Source organism: Coenobita brevimanus, chromosome 61, assembly GCF_032717465.1.
Source record: "Coenobita brevimanus isolate Jiangsu-jjx chromosome 61, ASM3271746v2, whole genome shotgun sequence".
Classification (NCBI taxonomy): Eukaryota; Metazoa; Arthropoda; class Malacostraca; order Decapoda; family Coenobitidae; genus Coenobita; species Coenobita brevimanus.
Window position 1 is genome coordinate 2,051,450 of NC_137014.1, and position 20,349 is coordinate 2,071,798.

Genomic DNA, 20,349 nt, shown 5'->3' on the forward strand with positions numbered 1-20,349 from the left:
CTCATGTTGCAAACTAGACAGCACACACTCAGAGGTATGAACAGCAAAACTCGTCAAATGGCGGCCATAGTATATTCTATTTGGTCCCAATATTATGGAGTACAGCAAGCAAAACAAATCTGGTATATTCAAAATACAATGATGACTTATTTCTAACTAAATCCTTTACTGGACTTAAAGAATATCTGAATATGCAAATGATAAATACATCATAGATAATATTACATGTTCCTTTTCTCCATATGTTAAAGTTGCTATTCCTTCCTAAACTAAAAGGGTAATTAATTTGATCCACACAACCTTACAGATCTAACCTTCTTGGGGAACGAACAATTCTACCACTCGATGTTCTAGTGACGGTGTCATATGCACGGAGTGACTTTATGCTGGAAGTTACTGTTCCCTTTTCTATTAAGCCTAAATTAACCAAACCAAACCTAACCTAACCTTAACTTAACCTTATCCTAGATCAACCTAACCTAAATAAACCTAAAGTAAACTAATCTTAATTCACGAAATGACAAATTTCACAATCTGTCTGTAACATACATATATATCTTTACTGTATTTATATATATATACATACATAGATATTTATATATATCCATATATCGACCTATAGTTACCTACAGGTCTATAAGACATCCAACTATCTTCCTGACACATGTATTTCATCCATTGTTGTTGATAAATGGCACAAAATTTGAGATAACATGCGGATACATTCAAAATAGAAGCTAAACGGCCACTCGGCGCATGCGCACTGAGCGGAACGGTAACTTCCAGCATAAGTCACTCCGTGCATACGACACCGGTTACCTCCGGCTTAGTATTCTTAACCACACTGGAGTCTCCTAAATCTAAATCACAATCTTTATTTCCAGGCACCCATATCTTCTGCGAGGACCCTGGTTTGTGATTCAGGGATGTCCCCGATTCATAACAGGAACTAGAGCCTAGAGGATCCACAGCCAGGTTTTCTTTGGTCTTAATCAAGTGATGTCTGTTTCTTCTATAAATTTGTCCTGTACTATCCTTCAGTAAGTAGGACCTAGGTGCTACAACAACAGCTTTCTTAGCTTCAGAATTCAAATCATCTTTAACTCTCACTACACCTCCCTCTTCAAGTTTATCTAGTTCCTTGGAACCCCTGTCACAGAACAGTTTCTGCCTTTCTTGTGACTCCTTTAGCATGGTTCTAATAGTCAATGGATCTTGAGTTTCAGGTTGCAATAGTTTGTGAGCTGTCGGGAGTGTGGTACGAGTCCTCCTCCCAAACAGTAACTGAGATGGGCTCGCTGTTCCTATGACAGGAGTATTTCTATAGTCCAATAAGCTCAAATGAACATCTTTACCATCTTTCAGAGCTTTATTCATCAACCTTTTCACCGTCTGAACGCCCTTTCCCGCCAATCCATTACTGTACTCTTTGAGTGGTAGGGTGATGAAGTGTGAATGATGCCATGGGATTTACAAAATTTTTGAAACTCTTTAGAAATAAATTGGGGCCCATTGTCACTCTGCAGTGTTTGAGGGATTCCATGCTTTGCAAACTGGTCCTTACAACACCTTACAGTGGTACTTGCATGAGTAGTTTCTAGTTCATCACACTCTACAAACCTGTTATAGTAATCAACAAGTAATAGGTACTGTCTGCCATAAAGCTCAAATAGGTCTGCATCCACCTTTTGCCAAGGTAGTTGTGGTACTTCATGGGGCATCAAGGGTTCCTTTACTTGGTGATTACTAAAGGCATTATATACAATTTTCACAAGTGCTAATCAAATCCTTTAATTCTGCACTCATTCCAGGCCAGTACACAAGGTCTCTGGCTAATCTTAATGATTTCTCTATACCCTGATGAGATTCATGCAGATTCCTGAGTACTTGCTTCCTCAACTCTTTGGGGACAATAATTCTAATCATTTCATGTAACAAACCATTCACATAATTAATTTCATCTCTAAAGTTCCAGTATGCATGAATTTCTACTCGGGTTTGTGTCTTAACTTCAGGCCAACCCTCTATAGCAACTTCTTTCAGTAACTGCAAACTTGTGTCCTCTTTAGTTTTTTCTCTGAGCATTCCAAAGTCAAGCAAAAAATCTCCATCAGGTACGGTACAATAACCAAATTCACTTGAACTTCATCACGTGTGGTTTCTAACTCCTCAGACCAAGTCACCCTACTCAATGCATCAGCAGTATACATTTCTTTACCCTTTTTATATCTGACATCCAAAGAATACTTCTGAAGCCTGAAGAGCATTCGTTGGAACCTGGGTGGGCTGAGGAGAGTGGTTTTTTTTAAAAATGGTCTCCAAAGATCTATGATCAGACTCAACAGTGATTTGGGTTCTCCCGTATAAGTATGAATGGAATTTTTCAGCTCCAAACACAATTGCAAGAAGCTTCTTTTCAATCTGAGCACAGTTTCTTTGAGCTTTTGTAAGGGACTTGGCTGCATAGGCCACTGGTTTATCTTCCTGTAAAAGGCAAGCTCCAACTGCAAAAGCAGAAGCATCCACAGTAAGAGTGACTGGTTTACTAACATCATAAAACCATAGAACTGGTGCTTCACCAACAAATTTCTTAAGTTTATTGAAGCATTCTTCTTGCACCTGTTCCCACTTGAAATCAGCATCTTTTCCCAATAATCTTCTTAAAGGCTCATTGATTTCTGACATTCTTGGTACAAACTTGACCAAATAATTTATCATGCCCATGAATCTCAACAGTTCAGTTTTGTCTTTAGGGGCAGGGAAATTAAAAAATTACCTCTACTTTCCTTGGATCTGGCTTTAATCCATCTTTAGTTAGTGTATGGCCAATGTAGTCTACATGATCAGTCTTCAGCTTAAGCTTCCTTGGGTTTAATTTCAGGTTTTCTCTCTACATCATTGTAGGACCTGATCTAACCTTGCATCATGTTCCTCATCAGTACAGCCATAAATAAAGATATCATCCATGATTATTTCTACTCCTAAGTCATCAAACAACTCATGCATACGCCTCTGATAGATCTCGGGTGCTGGGCTGATTCCAAAGGGAAGACGCAGATAGCGGTACCTACCAAGGTATGTATTAAAAGTCAATAATTTGAAAGTCTCTTCATCTACCTGAATTTACCAAAAACCCTTGATAGCATCTAGCACAGAAAACACTTTAGCATTAGCCAGTCTAGTGGATGCTTCCTCAGTGGTGGGCAGTGGGTAGTGCTGTCTTTTTAAAGCTTTGTTTAGGTCTCGGAGGTCTATGAGGCAGTAGATAGCGATAAAGCTTACGATGTTATTTATCTGGACTTTAGTAAAGCTTTTGATAGGGTCCCACACGAAAGGTTAGTTAGAAAGGTTCGAGCACACGTTATAGACGGCGATATCTTAAAATGGATATAATCCTGACTGAAAGGACGAAAGCAGAGAGTATTAATAAATGGAACTAAGTCGGATTGGGGATTAGTAACTAGCGGTGTACCACAGGGTTCAGGACTCGGTCCCTTATTATTTAGTATATATATATATATATATATATATATATATATATATATATATATATATATATATATATATATAAATGATCTAGACTTAGGAGTCAATAGCAGCATCAGCAAATTTGGCGACGATACAAAAATAGGGCGTATCATTAACTCAACTGACGATTGCCATAACTTACAAAAAGGTCTCGATACACTGTCCAAATGGTCTAAAACTTGGCAAATGGAATTTAACGTTGAAAACTGTAAAGTACTTAACGTAGGCAAGACCATTGGAGACACTAAATACAGCTTAGATAACAAAGAAATTAGCAAATCGGAATGCGAGAGGGATCTAGGAGTTATGATTAGTAACGACCTTAAACCAAGGCAACAGTGTGTTAATGCGAGAAATAAAGCAAATAGCGTCCTAGGATTTATTTCTAGAAGCGTGAGAAATAGATCATCAAAAGTAATACTGAAACTTTATCTAGCATTAGTAAGGCCACATTTAGACTACGCAGTAGAATTTTGGTGTCCTTACTATAGAATGGATATTAACTCGTTAGAAAATGTACAGAGAAGAATGACAAAAATGATACATGACGTCCGGAACCTGTCATATGAAGACAGACTGAAAAGACAGTCTGCATTCGCTAGAGAGGCGTAGAGTAAGGGGAGACTTAATTGAGGTGTTTAAGTGGATGAAGGGTATAAATAAGGGAGATAATAGCAAGGTACTTAAAGTGAGCATACAGGATAGAACTAGAAATACTAGAAAAATTCCGTTTCAATAAGGAAATTGGTAGAAATTGGTTTGGTAATAGAGTAGTAGACGAATGGAATAAGCTACCTAGTAAAGTAGTTGCTGCCTCTTCCATTGAGAGTTTCAAGCATAGGCTAGATAAGCATATGACTAATAAGGGGTGGATATAGTAAAAAGAAAATCTTATAACCAATACTAATTCATAATTTTTCCTTTTCAGGTTACACTATGATACTCTCTATTCTCCTTTCACACTTTCCTGTAAAATGTCCAAGCCAGTTTTTCTATACTGCGTGGTGTTCTTTCTTTTTCCTGCCGGCTTCAGCTGGAGGGTTTGGAGGGCGGGGGAGAGCCTTCTTCTTTGCTATCCTTATCTCATTCTAGTAGTTCAGTTACTCTTCTAGGAGCACGGCCCAACCGGCCTACTGCAGTTATCCTCTCTTCTTATGTTCTTATGTTCCCTTGGGTCCAGCCACACCCTCAGTTTATCACCTTTCTCCACTATAACCACACTAATGACCCAATCAGTTGGACCACTTTCTTTGATTATGGCTCCCTGCCTTTCCATCTCAACTTGTTCATCTTTGAGACGACCTCGTAAAGCCACAGGAACTTTTCTAGGAGGATGTACCACCGGAGTTACACTAGACTAGGATCTGTATCTAAATGAAATGCACCATTAAGACATCCCAGACCTTCAAAAACACCAGCATATTTAGTCTTGATTACATCAGAGAGTGAGTTTGACACACCAGCAAGCTGTCTTATAACTTTACCACAGCTAACATTTCGCAGGTACTCAGGGGCGCACCCGGGGGGGGGGGCACCGGGCCTGGGCCCCCCCTTAGCTCTCTGGGTCCTTTAAAAATTTATATATATTTATTTCAATAACAGCAAAACATGAAAAAATGGCAAGTACAAACAAAACCAGCGGCTCCCTAACTCTAAACCCTCATGTGACCTCCCCGTAATTATCGGATTACCTGACCTCACCTCACTACGCCCCCCCCCCACCCCTGGGTGCGCCCCTGCAGGTACTTTTACTCAGCAAAGGAATACACTCAAAATCTACAATATAAAACACAAATTGATATTTCTTAGAGTCATGGATGCCTATAATCTCAATCTTCCCAACTGGTTTTACTTTGTCACCTGTGAAAGCTATAAGGGCAGTCTTTGTTCTCCAGAGTCTGGGGTCTGTTTCATTTTATGGTAAATACTACTGGCTTTTACACTCACTTCCGCTAGACTTTTCTAACTCCTCGTCAGACCCAGATGGCTCGTCGTCTTCTCTGTAGGTGTGCCAAATGTTCCTCTCGTGGTACTGGTGTATCCGCGTTCCCTTGTAGGTGCATCTACTCTGGAAATGCCCTCGTCGTCCACACATCAAACACTCCTTATCCGCTGCAGGACAGAGACTGCGACGTCGAACGTGCCGGTAACCACAAAACTTGCAAATTGGTTTGTCTTCACTTCCCCTAGGGCCACTCAGCTGAACATCTTGGTTAGGCTTAGGCTTGGCCCTGACTGAGTGAGTTTTAGGGTTTGCTGCAGCAGTCAGTTCCTTCATGTGATCTTCACTTACTTCATTAATTCTACATTGTTTCATCACTTCTTCTAGGGTTGATTCACCTAACCTTAACAATCTACCTCTGAGATTCTCATCAAAAATGCCGCAAATAATTCTGTCTCTGATTAATTCGTCTCTGAGTGTGCCAAAACTGCAATTTTTAGCCCTCTTTCTTAGGTCTGTGACAAAACTATCAAAAGACTCATCTCGCTGCTGCACTCTGGTGTTGAATAAATACCTTTCGTGGGTTACAGACGTCTTTGGCTCAAAATGTACATTAAGGCCAGCAATCAGTTTCTTGTAATCCTTTTTGTCATCTTCCTCAATAGGCAGTGTATTGAAAATGTCCAATAATTCCCTTCCTCCACAATGAAGTAAGAGGGCGATTTTAACTTCATCCTTCTTTTCACTTTTTTCTGAGCTGATGAGGTATATTTCAAATTCTTGGAAGAACATTTTCCAGTTTTCAGCTGCATTACCTTCTAGGGAGAGAGGTCCTGGTACCCGATTATCACCCATGGTACCCTAAGTAACTTTGACGCACACAGCAACAGAGTCACGCCCACGACGTAAATGCTTCTGTTCCCCTCTCTGGGTAGAATAACGTACTCACAGTCTTGCCAATAAATGCTTTGGGATCTGCCACACTTGACACCATATCATATTGTGGCTTATGTTGCAGACTAGAGGGCACACACTCAGACGTAGGAACAACAAAACTCATCAAATGGCGGCCATAGTATATTCTGTTTGGTTCCAATATTATGCAATACTGTAAGCGCTTTGGGCAAGCGGGCCCCACTTGCTGTACGCTCCCACTTTACCGTTGCCATATTTCCCCAGACAGCTGCTTATATTTCCCTAGCTTTGGTCAAAATTCCCCAACTTTTCACAAGCTTTTTCATTGCATAATGCTATAAAATGTTTATGAAAATGCACAGTTGCATTAGAAATATTTACTTCAAAAACTGAGGCACTAGAACATATTTATTTCATTAAAAAAATCATGAAAAATGATTTGAATTGATTTGAAATATTGTTGTAAAAGGTAGAGGGTGCTAATGGAAAGACGCTAACCTCATTTACCACGTGACCCACACACAAGTTATACAACATTGACGGTGAGGCCTAGCTGCTCAGCTGAGGGCACTCAGTGAGTCAGTGCAAGTGCGTCGTTGGGCAAATCACCGTTGACAACATCGCCGCATCGCTACTCCTACGTTTTCATTGGCTGAGATTTCAAATCGGCTAAGTCTACTAATATAAGTAGACTTAGCAAATCGGGGATTGGGGTTCTGTCAGACAGTACCTTCTGTGTGGGCGCTGGATGGTTGGCTGGTTAGGCGAGTTATTTGGAAAGTTAATGTTTGAGTGTAGTATTTTATACTGGCACCAGAGCGTTTATAAAAATCCCTAGAATTCCCTAAATTTTTCGTAATCCCCAGATTATTCCCAAAGTTCCTCAAAAGTTCCAAATTTGGGGATAATTCCCTAAAAGTGGGAGCACTGATATTGTCAGCAAGCAAAACAATTCTGGTAAGTTCTTTCAAAATAAAATGATGACTTTTATTTCCAACTAAATCCTTTACTAGACTGTTATTTAATTAAAGAAGAATATCTGAATATGCAAATGATAAATACATCATACAGATAATATTATAGCTCCGAACTTGAGTCAAACGAAAACGGCCACTCAACAGCTACTTGAGTAGTGTTTTTTTTTTTTTTTTTTTTTCTTCCGATTTAATGGCTATCGGCCATAACGTTGGCCATTAAGCCAAAATGTCATACACTGAATAAACTTGAGTAGTGTTGCTAAATTAATGCATTTATACCTTATACCAATTAATCTGCCAGGCATGTATGGTAACACTGTTCCCAACGAGATTCTGATTGGCTGGAGGTGTTTGTTCGATTTCGTTGTTGCTTAAACCGATACTTTCTTTATTATCAGATGTAATACTGAGTTTGTCGACAGTACAATCGTCAAAAGCAATAAGAAGTCCGTTATATACTTAACAACGATGAAATTTTCTTAGGAAGATAGAGCTTTGAGTCAACAAAATATTATAACAGTCCAAGTCAAGGTCAGCATTCGAACAATTCTTTTGTCTCCCATACTTCATAATATATCAGAAAATTAAGGAAACCTGCTTAATCTAAGCATTGGTATAACACATTTATATTTTAAGATCCGTTCATACTGTGATAATAGAGGAGATATAATGAAATAGTTTTCCTTTAACCTACTTTGATTTTCACGATTTTTTCAAACCTCCCTTCCCCCAGAACTCGTGTTTTCATTAGAATGTTTAATTATTCAGAGTTGTGGCACGATTTAAGGGTGCAGACTGATCTTACAATTTTAATGTGTTATACCAATGCTTAGATTAAGCAGGTACCCTTAATTTTCTGTTATATTATGGAGAGTGGGAGACATAAAGGAATTGTTCGAATGCTGACCCTGACTTGGACTATTATACAACTTTGTTGACTCATATCTCCATCATCCTATGAAAAATTTCATAGTTATTAAGTATATAACGGATTTCTTATTACTTTTGACGATGGTACTGTCGACAAACTCAGTATCACATCTGATCATAAAGACAGTATCAGTTTAAGCAAGAACGAAATCGAACAAATACCTCCAGCCAATCAGAAACTCAGGGGGAACAGTGTTGCCATACATGCCTTGGCAGATTAATTGGAATGAGTTTTTTTTTTTTTTTTTTTTAAATAGTTCTAGAGATACTCATCTCCATTAGAGATCCTATAGAGTGTTAGCTACAGTAAATCTAATACTGTTCAGGTACTATCTGCAAAACTGTAGCGATATTCCAGATTATATCTCCTTTTATTCAAGCAATTTTTATAACATGTTTAGCGGTATCTATAATTTTGGGTATGGCAACCCTGTGCTGGACTTGAGAGTTGAGACGGAGGCGGGAATGTGGTGTTCTGGACTGTTTACAAACAAACAGGAACAACTCGAACCAGGTTGCCTAATATATCATACTGACAAGAAAGACTGCTCTCACTTAGTGATACGGGCTTGCAGAAAACTCCAGAGGAAAGATTGAAGTTATAGAGGCTTACTCTGGCTCTTAATTTTTTCCACTGGCAACCCAACTTTTCTGTGTAAGTTGTAATCCCTTTTACCCTGTTTCTCTTAAATACAAGTTCTTGAAAAAAAATTCCAGAAAGTGCATTTGTATCTTACTCTAGAACTGTTAACATTATACGGGTGAATTTCCTGAGTTACACCTAATTTACATTGAAAGTAATGTCTGTTTCTCTGTCTATTGCCACATGCCATTATCCCATAAGGGGTGGCTGTTTGTTTCTGTGTTATTTTCGTTGAACAGGGTAGCTTAGTGGTGGAGTGCTTGATGCAAGACTACAAGGTCGAGAGTTCATGCCCCGCCCGGGTAGCTGCCTTGGTGGGAGGGGTAGTGCTCTCCCATCACCCTGGCAGGGCTATATGATCTCTCAAGGTCTAGCTCGGGGGAATATTCCTCTTTTGTGTTGTTTTTCAGGGAGGGCACTGACCCTCAACCAGTCCACTTGCCAATGTATGGGTTGGTGATATGGTTACTACCAAGTGTTATAAATAATCAACTTGCTTACAGGAAACCATTTGGCTTGTCACTCTCTGTAAAGCCACCGGAAAAGGAAAGAAGAATACTTTACTAAAAAGTGATAGGAAAGATGAAGAGGACAGACTTTGGCAAAAGCATTGTCATTGCATTTGACATCTCAAAGGCTTTTGATCAAGTCTGGGTTAAATCTTCAGTTTCCAAACTGTCCTTTTTTGGATTAATTCCTTCTGTCTGTGTCTTCATCTCTAGCTTCCTTTCTGGTTGTTGTGTAGCTGCTGTTGTAGACAGCCACAGTTCATCTGTGGCTATCAAGAGTGACTTTCCTCAGGGCTCTGCTGTATCATCATTTCTCCTGTATTCCACAATGACCTAAGCTATACTGCACATCAAACCCTATCCACTCAAGCGCTAATGACTCCACCCTTCACGTTTCCATCTGATTACTGCAGCATCCATCTCAGCAGTTACTTCAACAAACAAGGGATGAGGCTATGGCACAATTAATGTCTGACTTGACTCATATCTCTGACTGGGGTAAAAACAATCTTGTTGTTTTTAATGCATCAGAAACTCAGTTCTTGCATCATTCAACCCATCAAAATCTACTTCAGGAATATCCTCTAATTTTTAACAATATGCAATGCAATCCTGCATCATCTTTGAACATACATGGGTTTTTATTTTCTTGGGATTTATCATGAAAGAGATTGGATGCACTAAGCCAACTCTGTGACATCTTTACCCCTGCACAGTTATTGACTTTATACACTGGTTTATTCACCCCTGTGTAGAGTACAACTGTCATGTGTGGGAAGGCTCCTCACATAGGGCTGCAGCTCTTCTCAGTAAGGTGGAGTCAAAGGCTTTTCATCTCATTAATCTTCCTCTTCTTCCTGGCTTCCTTCAACTTGGATCATTTTGCTGCACTGTTTTATCTTTATCTCTTTTCTGTTGCTACTTCAGGGGTCACTACTCCGAATTGTCTGCTTGCATCCCTTCATCACCGTGGCAGGTGTGTAGCACTCATCTAGCAGCAACTCTCATCCCTTTTTTGTCCAACTCTCAAATGCAAGAATTAACCGTTACTCCCGGTCCATTACCCCAAGTTCTTCATGTATGCAACAGGTCAGAGCTGGAACTGTCTTCTTCTGTTTGTATTTCCTACTGCCTTTGCTCTCCAGTCTTTTAAATGCAGTGTGTCCAGGCATCTCAAAATGAATGGACCTTGAATTTGGCTCTGTTATTTTTTCTTGGAGGAAACAATGTATGGGCTTCTAGCCTTTGGTTCCTTTTTCCTCGCATTACAAAAAAAAAAAAAGTAAAGATCCCTTAGTATGGAGGGAAAGCCCTCTCAGTGTTAGGAGAGGCAACAGCTCACCGAACTTCCTCCAACCACTCCTGGTTCCAGTCTCACCTGCAGCACATAACGTATCCCACAAATAAAGACTCCTCAACACACTCAAGAAACTCTCAATCAAGATCAATCACCTCATGCCTGACAGTCTCTATATGCTCTGCCCAACACACAACACACAAGAAATCAACATAGTTTCGCAGTCTACCTCCAAAACCACTACATCAGTTGTGCACCCACTTAAACACTGCACAAGTTGAAGTTAATTCCCACACCCTTGAGGCAGATTGAACATGGTCACATTCCCTGTGCTTTGACATTACAGCCAGCAGCCCTAGAAAGCACCACTTTTGTTTTATCTGCATTTACTCTCATACCCTTTTGCCCCACTCCGTTTCTCCATTTCTTAAAATCGTTCATTCATCTGTCTTTCATTTCTACAGTCCACACCAAGTCATCATCATACAGGTCTCATGGAGGCCATTTCTGAAGTAGGCTACAGTATATTATGTTGTATACCAGTAGTTCTTTACTGACTGTATTATAACTGTATATGTACAGTACAATGGGAGGGGAGTAAAGCTACATAAGAGCAGCTTTCAATGGCCACTAGACAGTCTCATTGAATCCATATCATAATGTACTCAGTTATCAATAATTCACCCGTTGAGATTTACACAATATCATTGGATAGTGGTGAATGCCTGTGTATGATCAATATTCTGTAGTAGAGAACAAGAAAGTTTTCTAACAAGGATGACCTATGTCATTCCAGCCATTTCAAATGATTTGTGTCACATCTTAACAAGGACTTTATTTGGTGCAAGGGGGGAGGGACATCATCACATGGTGTCACCAGTATAACCAGGTGGACTGTTGCCTGGTTATACACATGTTCCTCATCCCCCGAGAGGAGGATGGTGATCCGCAGAAGAAGGGCAGCTTCAGTGTGCTGTATGCTAGGTTCACATTCAGATGAATTTGGGGCCACAAATATTACTGCTACGTAGGACTTCATGTAGTTGATTAAAGTATATACAGTAGCTATGTGGATAGATTGACCAGGATAGCAAATACAGTATAGAGTTATCCTTCCTTCCTTCCCTCCTTCCTTCCTCTTTTGTCTTTCTTTCATTCTTTCCTCTTCCTTCTGTCTACGGGTGACTCTACGCTGAGTGACAAGCCAAATGGTTTCCTGTACATCAGGAAACCATTTACTACACTTGGTGGTAACCATATAACCAAATTATGGGGCCTGGTGATTTAGTGGGTAATTAAGGCGCTCCAGTCGGATTGAGCTGGTGCAGGTTTATATCCAAGGGATGGTTGGGTCATATTGCTCATGTAATGCCACTCAGGGATGAGAGGCTGGTCACTCATCTTAAATGTCAGGACCAACTTGCCTAGCCCCAGGCTCCTACACTTCTCCTGGGGGCAACACAGGATTAGATGATGATGGTGATGAAAAAGATACAAAAGGAAATCTATGACATTAAGGGCAAAAGAAAGTGTGCTTAGATGACATGGTCATATTAGAGAGAATGGATGTGAGTAAGGTTGTAAAAGGGTACAATTTACATGATTTAGTTTGAGGGTGAAAGATGGCGTGGAAGGCCTAGGAGAAGAATTCTGTTTAGCTGCATTTCACCTCGTCATTAGCATCGTGTCAGAGTAGATTTGTGGCGGTGTAACAACTTCATTTTTCTCTTCATTCATTCAGTGCCAGTATTAAAAATGTAAGTCATATTTAACCAGTTCCCCATTGCAGTATTTTATGCTAATTCAGTTTAGTGCAGTACAGAAAGGCCTGTAAGCTCTTTTTTCTATGAGATCCAGTGTAAATTACAGTACAAAATAAGAACATGCGTACTGGTAATAAAATTCTGTTGCTACCTGTGAAGTTGATATGCCAGTTTCTCCCAATTAGCAGTACCAGTTGCTTCTTTTAAGCTGTCATATTTTAGAGCACAAGTCAAGAGTGAGAAGTTATTCAAGAGGAGCCTGTGGAGTCACATGGAGAGACAGGCTGACATATGAGGATATAAAGGAGTGTTGTGGTGTGGATGTGGATGTGATAGGATGCGTTAGGAGGAATACACTGAGGTGGTTTGGCCATGTGGAGAGGATGGAAGGTGAAAGACTGACGAGGAGAGTGTATGTGAGTGAGGTGGAGGGGGGAAGAGGGAGGGGGAGGCCGAGGATGAGATGGAGGGATGGGGTGGAGAGGTATATGAGAGAGGGGGGTGTGAGTTGGGAGCAGGGCAGTGAAATGGCAGGGGACAGGGTGACGTGGAGGCGATTTGTTTGTGGCCACCCCGAATGGGATTGAGGCATCTGGCAATAAATAGATAGATAGATCCCATACTTGTAATAAATACAGCCTGTATTTGATTTACAGTATTTGCTTTTCAGGTAAGCAGCAGTGTGGGCATAATGAGCATCAACAAAGAGTCGTCTGAGTGCCCTAGCCAGTCAGGATGTAATGAGGGAAGCACCTTAAGTTCATCAACCACGGACCTGAGCCAGCCTCACACCAGCACAGGTTAGATTGCATCTTAGCCATCACTATGTTATTGTGCTGGATGGCTTAGCTAGTTCATCAAACTAAATATATATTCTGAAAAATGTTGCTGTAAGTTTGGCTGTACTGTAGCACTCAACATTTGGTTAGTCAAAGAGCTTTTCAGATAGCATTTAGCTCCCTATACTGATGTTTGTAATTATTATGTAAAATCTATCTCTTGTGTGCAGTGGCTATCTACATTTTTGAACCAGATATTGTATTCTTACGAAATGAATGGTGGCTGAGCATGAGGCCTTAGACCAGGGGTTGTCAAACTGGGGTTTGTGAACCCCCAGGGGTTTGCAGGAGGGTTCTTTAAAACTTAGATGACTAACAAAAATGTATTAAAATCTGAGAGAGAGAGAGAGATTATAGATGCATATATCAGGTTGGTTCATGTTTAGACAGCAGCCTTGAGTGAGGATTGGAGTAGGGGGGGATGTCTAATTACACTCAGCTAACCGCAGCTGATTCATGTACTTGTTGCCCCACTTGCCTTCAGATATTTTTGTTTACCTAAATGAAGTATGTTCATAACATTCCTAATAGTGTGTTGGTGTTTTTGATAATATGATGATAGATATGCTAGTGATTTTTTTAACGATATGGTAATGATTATCGTTACTTATCAATGTAATAGCGTTTTGGAAAGTTGTGTTTATGACTGTGGTTAAATATGGGGCTACATTCTTAAATATTATTGGTGTTGGCAGAGTAATGCACTCTTGAGTGCTTTCGACTGTTTGTTTTTTGGACATTGGTGGTAATATGGCTGCCTGAAGTTTCTAATGTGTGATCGTACAATGGTGGTGATAATATGACTGCCTGATGGTGTTTGTATTGCTTGATCTTTTGTTTTTATGACTACCTGAAATTGATTTTGCTGTGTGATGAATGCCTGAAGTTGTTTGTACTGTGTATCTTATGATGGTGTTGATAATATGACTGTCTGGTGATGTTTTGACTGGTTGATCTTTTGACATGGTTGCCTGAAGGTGTTTCAACTGTTTGAGCTTATGACGGTGATGATAATATAAGCACCTGATGGTGCTTTTATTGTGTAATATTATGGTGGTGGCGATATTATTAATGTGTGTCAGTGTCAGTGACTTTATGTATGGCATTGATTATATTTTTTATTACAATTCCATATACTGTTATGGCCTCATCATCAAAGAAATGTCAGTGTGATGAAAGCTATATTCAGTATGGATTCACTGCTATCAAAAAATGGATGTGAATTTCTACAGTGTGTTATATGTCACAGTGTTTGATCACTGGAGTGCATGAAACCAAGCTTTCTCAAGTGACATATGAATAGCTTCATCTGCATCTGAAGAGTAAGAATGCAGCCTTCATTAAGCAAAAGGAAGAGGGACTGAAGCAAGCATGCTTTGATTGTTGTGGAGTGTTTAGGCCTAGTCACCAAAATGAATCTGGGTTACATCTATCACTGAGAATTTCATAAGAGAAAAAAAAAAATGCAGAGAAGTTAATCATCCCTTGCCTTAGAGATATAATCCACGGGGTTATTGGATGTGATGCTGAGCAGAAGGTCTCATCAGTACCCCTCTCGAGTGATACTGTTTATCAGTGGATATTAGATATGTCTGAAGAAATCAAACAACAACTAATTGTGGAAATACAAGGGGCATCTTTTGGCAAATTTGCAGTCCAGCTTGTTGGGTCGACTGATGTGGCTGCTTGTACCAAACTCCTGGTGTTTGTATGATACATCAGTAGTGGAGATTTCGAGGAGGATTTCTTGCTCTTCCATGCTCTGGAGTTGACAACAAGAGGTGAAGACATTTTCCACAAAGTCTCAAATTTTTAAAGGCTGAAGGGCATTCTTGGAATAATATATGTGTGTGCATAACTGACGGAGCACCAGCAATGCTTGGCCATCAATCAGGGATTCAAGGAAGAGTGAATGAGAGGAATCCCGAAACAAAACATCTTCATTGCATGCTTCATAGCTATGCTTTGGCATCTGAAACTTTTCCACCAGAGTTAAGAGTAGTGCAGAATAAGATGATGATGTGCACATGGCAAACACCATCAATTCCAGGACGTCAGATACATGACACTTCCACCAACTGTGCCAAGAGTTTGGGGCAGATGAAGAAGTGTTACTCTTTCACACCGAGGTTCACTTGTTGTCATAGGAGAATGTGGTATCTAGAGGAGCTTCCTGGAAAGAGGAACAGATGAAAGTAGGGGATGCAGTTGCTATAGTCAGAAAGCAAAAATGGATGAGGGCAGTTCACAGCATTCATACAACAGCCTGGTGGTTTAGTGAGTAATGAAGGTGCTCCAATTGGATTGAGCCAGTGTAGGATTATATCCAAGGGATGGTTGGGGTTTATTGCTCACATAATGCCACTCAGGGATGAGTGAGGCTGGTCACATCTTAAATGTCAGGACCACCTTGCCTAGCCCTGGGTTCCTACACTGCTCATGGGGTGACATAGGATTGGATGATGGATGGATGGAGAACCCAGGTAATAGAGTGGAAACTCAGAGATGGAGTGAGAGGAAGAAGAATACAGTAGATAGGAGATGGAATAGTGGAGACCACTTAGATTGGATAGAATAGGCTAACAGCCAAAAGGTCAGAGTGGAGAAAGATGGGAGAGACTTTCATATTGTAGTCGACTGGCTCATACTATTGATAATGATGCTTCATATTATGTTTGTGCTTTGTGTAATAATATCTTTCCTAAGCCACATTATTTTAATTACTGTTAATTTCCATGCTTTGTGTTTTGTAAAGTTAAGTATATGGTAATGAAACTTGAAAATGATGTAATATAAAACTAGCATACCACACTGAACATTGGTTTATTTCCAGATCAGAATGCATCTGCATTGAGTACATCTGATAAGAGCACAAGTAGTAAGTCTACAGTTGCCGGTGTAGAGAAAGGCTCTGCAAGTAGTAATAATGTCGGGTAAGTGGCCTATGAACTGTATGTATTTTTTTTTCAGTGTTGGGGATATTGGAAAAAGAATTACTCTAATATTCCCATTGTTTTATAAACAGAAGGTAAAAAGGCCAGGGTTGTTGGACTGATACTGATGTGGTTACCCCAGGCTTATCTGAACATGAAGCTGGCTTTTAGGAAATACTGACTTTCCTCTTAGAGGGGACACAGATAAATGCCATACAGACTGTAGACACAAAAATCAGTATTTTATGTTCACCAGGGTCAGGCTTATGAGTGACTGAATGAAGACCTCAGTATTTAGTGGCCAGCCTGGATTAATTCTGTCAAGGACCATTGAAAATACAATACTGGTATTATGATTTATACTGGTTGGGCCATCTTTATGATTTAAATTATAAAATGAACACACTAACTCATTTAAGTAACAAAGTTATACTTTAATTAACCTTCAGTATTTGTGGTGAACATTATAGATGTCTCCCAGTAATCAAAGACATCATCCAGATCAGTGCCAAGCACAAGTATAACTGATATTTTAGAGTGATCATTAACTTGTAAAACAACAGGAAAGAATTAACATGAAGTTATTGCCAAAGGTCATGATAGCTTGCAGTATGTATAAAGGGTATCTGTGTAGTTGTTAAATGGAGATTGCATTGTTCATTTGTCTTTTGGTGTTTCTTACAATAGCACTGTGTTTTTATTTTTGGAGGTGTGAAATTGCCAGTGACACACTAACTGTTGTTTACTTTCTACCTTTTTTCTCAACCTGTGCAGTACTGGTAAGCCCCCTGCAAGGCGCCCAACAAGTCGAGTGGTGCAGTCCCGTTTTAAGGCCGCTGCAGCAGCCGTGTCCAAAGAAACCAGCAGTGAGGGAAACAACAGTAGTGGCTCAGGCAGTGGCAAATCTAGGCTCAATATTACTTTGGCCTCAGACTCTCTTCTGCCAGGGAAGAAATTTGCTCCAAAGGCAAAATCACAGAGGTATGTATTCTAAAGAAGTCACCAGCACCTCAACATTCGCAAGGGATATGTTCCTCAAACTCTCAGGAGTGTTGAATATCATGAATAATTTGTATGCTTTCCTTATCTTATTTTTGTAGTTGTTACATTCTAGACAGGAGTTACTGAGTACAGGCCACTTGGTCCTATCCCCTTTATGTGTATCAGATGGCCTTCCACATAATGTTCAGCCTTAAATTTGGCTTCTTAAAAAAAAAAAAAAAAAAAAAAAAAAAAAAAAAAATAGTACTGGTATTACTGTTTGGTGGTAGGTGGGGGCACTCACCATCCACTCATTCGATGTAGCGCTGCTCTCAGGCACCTGCCCTTTCTTCTCTTCCTTCCATCTTTCCTTTCTTCATCTTTTTTCTTTCTTTACTTCATTCTTTCCTCTTCCTTCTGTCTACGGGTGACTCTGCATTGAGTGACAAGCCAAATGGTTTCCTGTACACCAGGAAACCATTTGCTACGCTGGGTGGTATCCATCCATCCATCCGTCATCCAGTCCTGTGTTGCCCCATGAGGAGCGTAGCAACCTGGGGCTAGGCAAGTTGGTCCTGACATTTAAGATGAGAGTGACCAGCCTCACTCATCCCTGAGTGGCATTATGTGAGCAGTAAACCCCAACCAACCCTTGGATATAAACCTACACAGGCTCAGTCCAGTTGGAGTGCCTTTATTACCTGCTAAACCACAATGCGCCATTAAATGGTTATATAGTTACCACCCAGCATAGTAAATGGTTTTCTGGTGTACAAGAAACCATTTGGCTTGTCACTTTGTGTAGTCACCCATAGGCAGAAGGAAGAGGAAAGAAAGAAGGAAAGAAAGACAGAAGAGGGAGTGTAAAGTCACCCACAGGCAGAAGGAAGAGGAAAGAATGAAGGAAAAAAAGACAGAATAGGAAGGAAGGAAGAGAGGAAAGGGCAGACATCCAAAGCAGCACTACATCAAGTGAGTGGATGGTGAACGTCCCCACCTACCACCACCTGACAATTTCACTGATCATTATACCCACTGGCAGCAGCATTGACTACACACTTACGTACCCTTGCATTACAGTATTGTGTAGAGAACATGCATACCAATATGCTGGTATGAGTATTCTCTGCACATCATTTACATGATTCCAGGTTAAGGCTGAGAAAGTACTCACCATTTAGATATGTGATATGTGTACCGTACTGCATTTGGTGCCACTGCTTGGTGCACTTTCTGGGGGGGGGGGGGATCTGTGTACTGTATACAAGTATATTTGGACATCTAAGGATACTTTGCAGACAAGTGAACTCATGGATGTTGATCCCATGAATGTTAAGGCACTGGTGTAATGCAAAACATTTTGTAAGTACAAGGAACAGTTGGTTCATAAAATATGAAGAAGTAATTTTGTGTGTGTGTGTGGGTTGGGGGGAAGGGAGGGGGAGACTTAGATGCTTCTGCATGCATTCAAAACCTTCCTTCAGGGTAAGGGAAGAGTGGTACAACTGTGGGATGGTTTGAGGAAGGGGTGGGGTAGGATGGTTGGCTGGGCAAGTAGGAGTTGAACCTCACAGGGTAAAATAAGTTGCCTCAGACACTTGGGATCTTTCCATGGCCATTTCGGGGGCTTGCAGACCCCCCAACCCCCAAAAGGTACCTCAGTAAAATCCATGGAGTTCTCCAACTCTGTGAAAAGATGTACCGTAAAACACCATAACTTCAGACAGTGCCTAAACTTCGGACATTTTGTGAAGAAATGTAATAATTCAAGTTTATTGGAAGAGAGTGCGATGCAAAAAATAATGATGTGGGTAGGTAGGGTAATCTTCAAAGATTATTTTGTATAAGTCCTATTAAACTAGCTTGAATATGAGGGTGAAAAAAATTTATGAATCAAATGGAAAAAGAATCGGCATTTTTTAACCCTGCGAAACTTTGCTCACACAGAACAAACAATTTCAATTGTAAGACTGTGATTAGTACGATTATATGTGGAAAAGTGTTGTAAGTACTCGGCAGTAAACTATTTTAAAATATATACATGCATAATCTTGCTATGACTGTTTTAATGAATATTTCTTTACAGAATAAATTCCTAAATTCGGACTGACAAATTACTGGAAAAATACAGACTGTAGGTGTTTGTGTGCATGTGTGTGTGTGTGTTTTACAAGCACAGGCCTCTTAGGGGAGTGTGTGTGTGTGTGTGTGTGTGTGTGTGTGTGTGTTTACAACCACAGGCCTATTTGGGATGTTTGTGTGTGTGTGTGTGTGTGTGTGTGTGTGTGTGTGTGTGTGTGTGTGTGCACATGTGTGTGGTGTGTGTGTGTGGTGTGTGTGTGTGTGTGTGTGTGTGTGTATGTATGTATGTATGTATGTGTGTTTGTATAAGACCAAAGTGTGTAGCTTGTTAATACGTTCCATGGTGCCTTCATAACGTGCCTGTGTGTGCATGTGTCTGTTGATTTGTGTGCGTGTAAGTGGGTGTGTGGGTGTCATTAGAACCAGTAAGAAGTATTTAACATTGTTATTTCAGTATGCATTTGTTGAGTCAGTGAGGTAGCTACTTGATAATTAAGTGAAGTTTTGTTTAGGAATAAGAGGTCAGTTCCCCTTACAGTTTGGAATATATGCAATGCATTTTTATATAATTTTTTCATCTGAAAAAGTTTCTGAATAGTTCTTAGTTATATTTATGGCCAGAATACCTCACTACAATGTGATATGATGCATCTTAATGTGATCTCAATTTATGAGCTCAAAAAAGAAGATATTTTTGGATATTTTTCTTTATATATGTATAACTTGGGCCACGAATGCCCAGTATTTTTTTTTATCCATCCATCCATCATCCAATCCTATGTTGCCCCATGAGGAGCGTAGGAGCCCAGGGCTAGGCAGTTGGTCCTGACATTTAAGATGAGAGTGACCAACCTCACTCATCCCTGAGTGGCATTACGTGAGCAGTAAACCCCAACCATCCCTTGGATATAAACTCTCACCAGCTCAATCTTATTGGAGCACAATAATTACCCACTAAACCACCAGGCGCCAAAATTTGGTTATATGGTTACCACCCAGTGTAGTAAATG

At 40.1% G+C, this 20,349-nt stretch overlaps 2 protein-coding genes across 2 annotated transcripts in view; one reads left to right on the top strand and one right to left on the bottom strand.

Annotated features, from left to right (window-relative positions):
- Positions 1 to 5,455: 5,455 nt before the first annotated feature.
- Positions 5,456 to 6,325, bottom strand: LOC145403570 (uncharacterized). The gene has a single exon (XM_080275248.1). The coding sequence runs from the start codon at positions 6,323 to 6,325 to the stop codon at positions 5,456 to 5,458; it is 870 nt and encodes a 289-aa protein (XP_080131374.1).
- An 18-nt stretch (positions 6,326 to 6,343) lies between these two features.
- Positions 6,344 to 20,349, top strand: part of LOC145403598 (uncharacterized) — a 31,309-nt gene continuing 17,303 nt past the window's right edge. The window contains exons 1-4 of the mRNA XM_080275274.1: positions 6,344 to 6,375; positions 13,175 to 13,304; positions 16,177 to 16,280; positions 17,061 to 17,257. The gene's annotated coding sequence lies outside the window, so the exon portion shown is untranslated. The remainder of the gene's footprint in view (positions 6,376 to 13,174; positions 13,305 to 16,176; positions 16,281 to 17,060; positions 17,258 to 20,349) is intronic.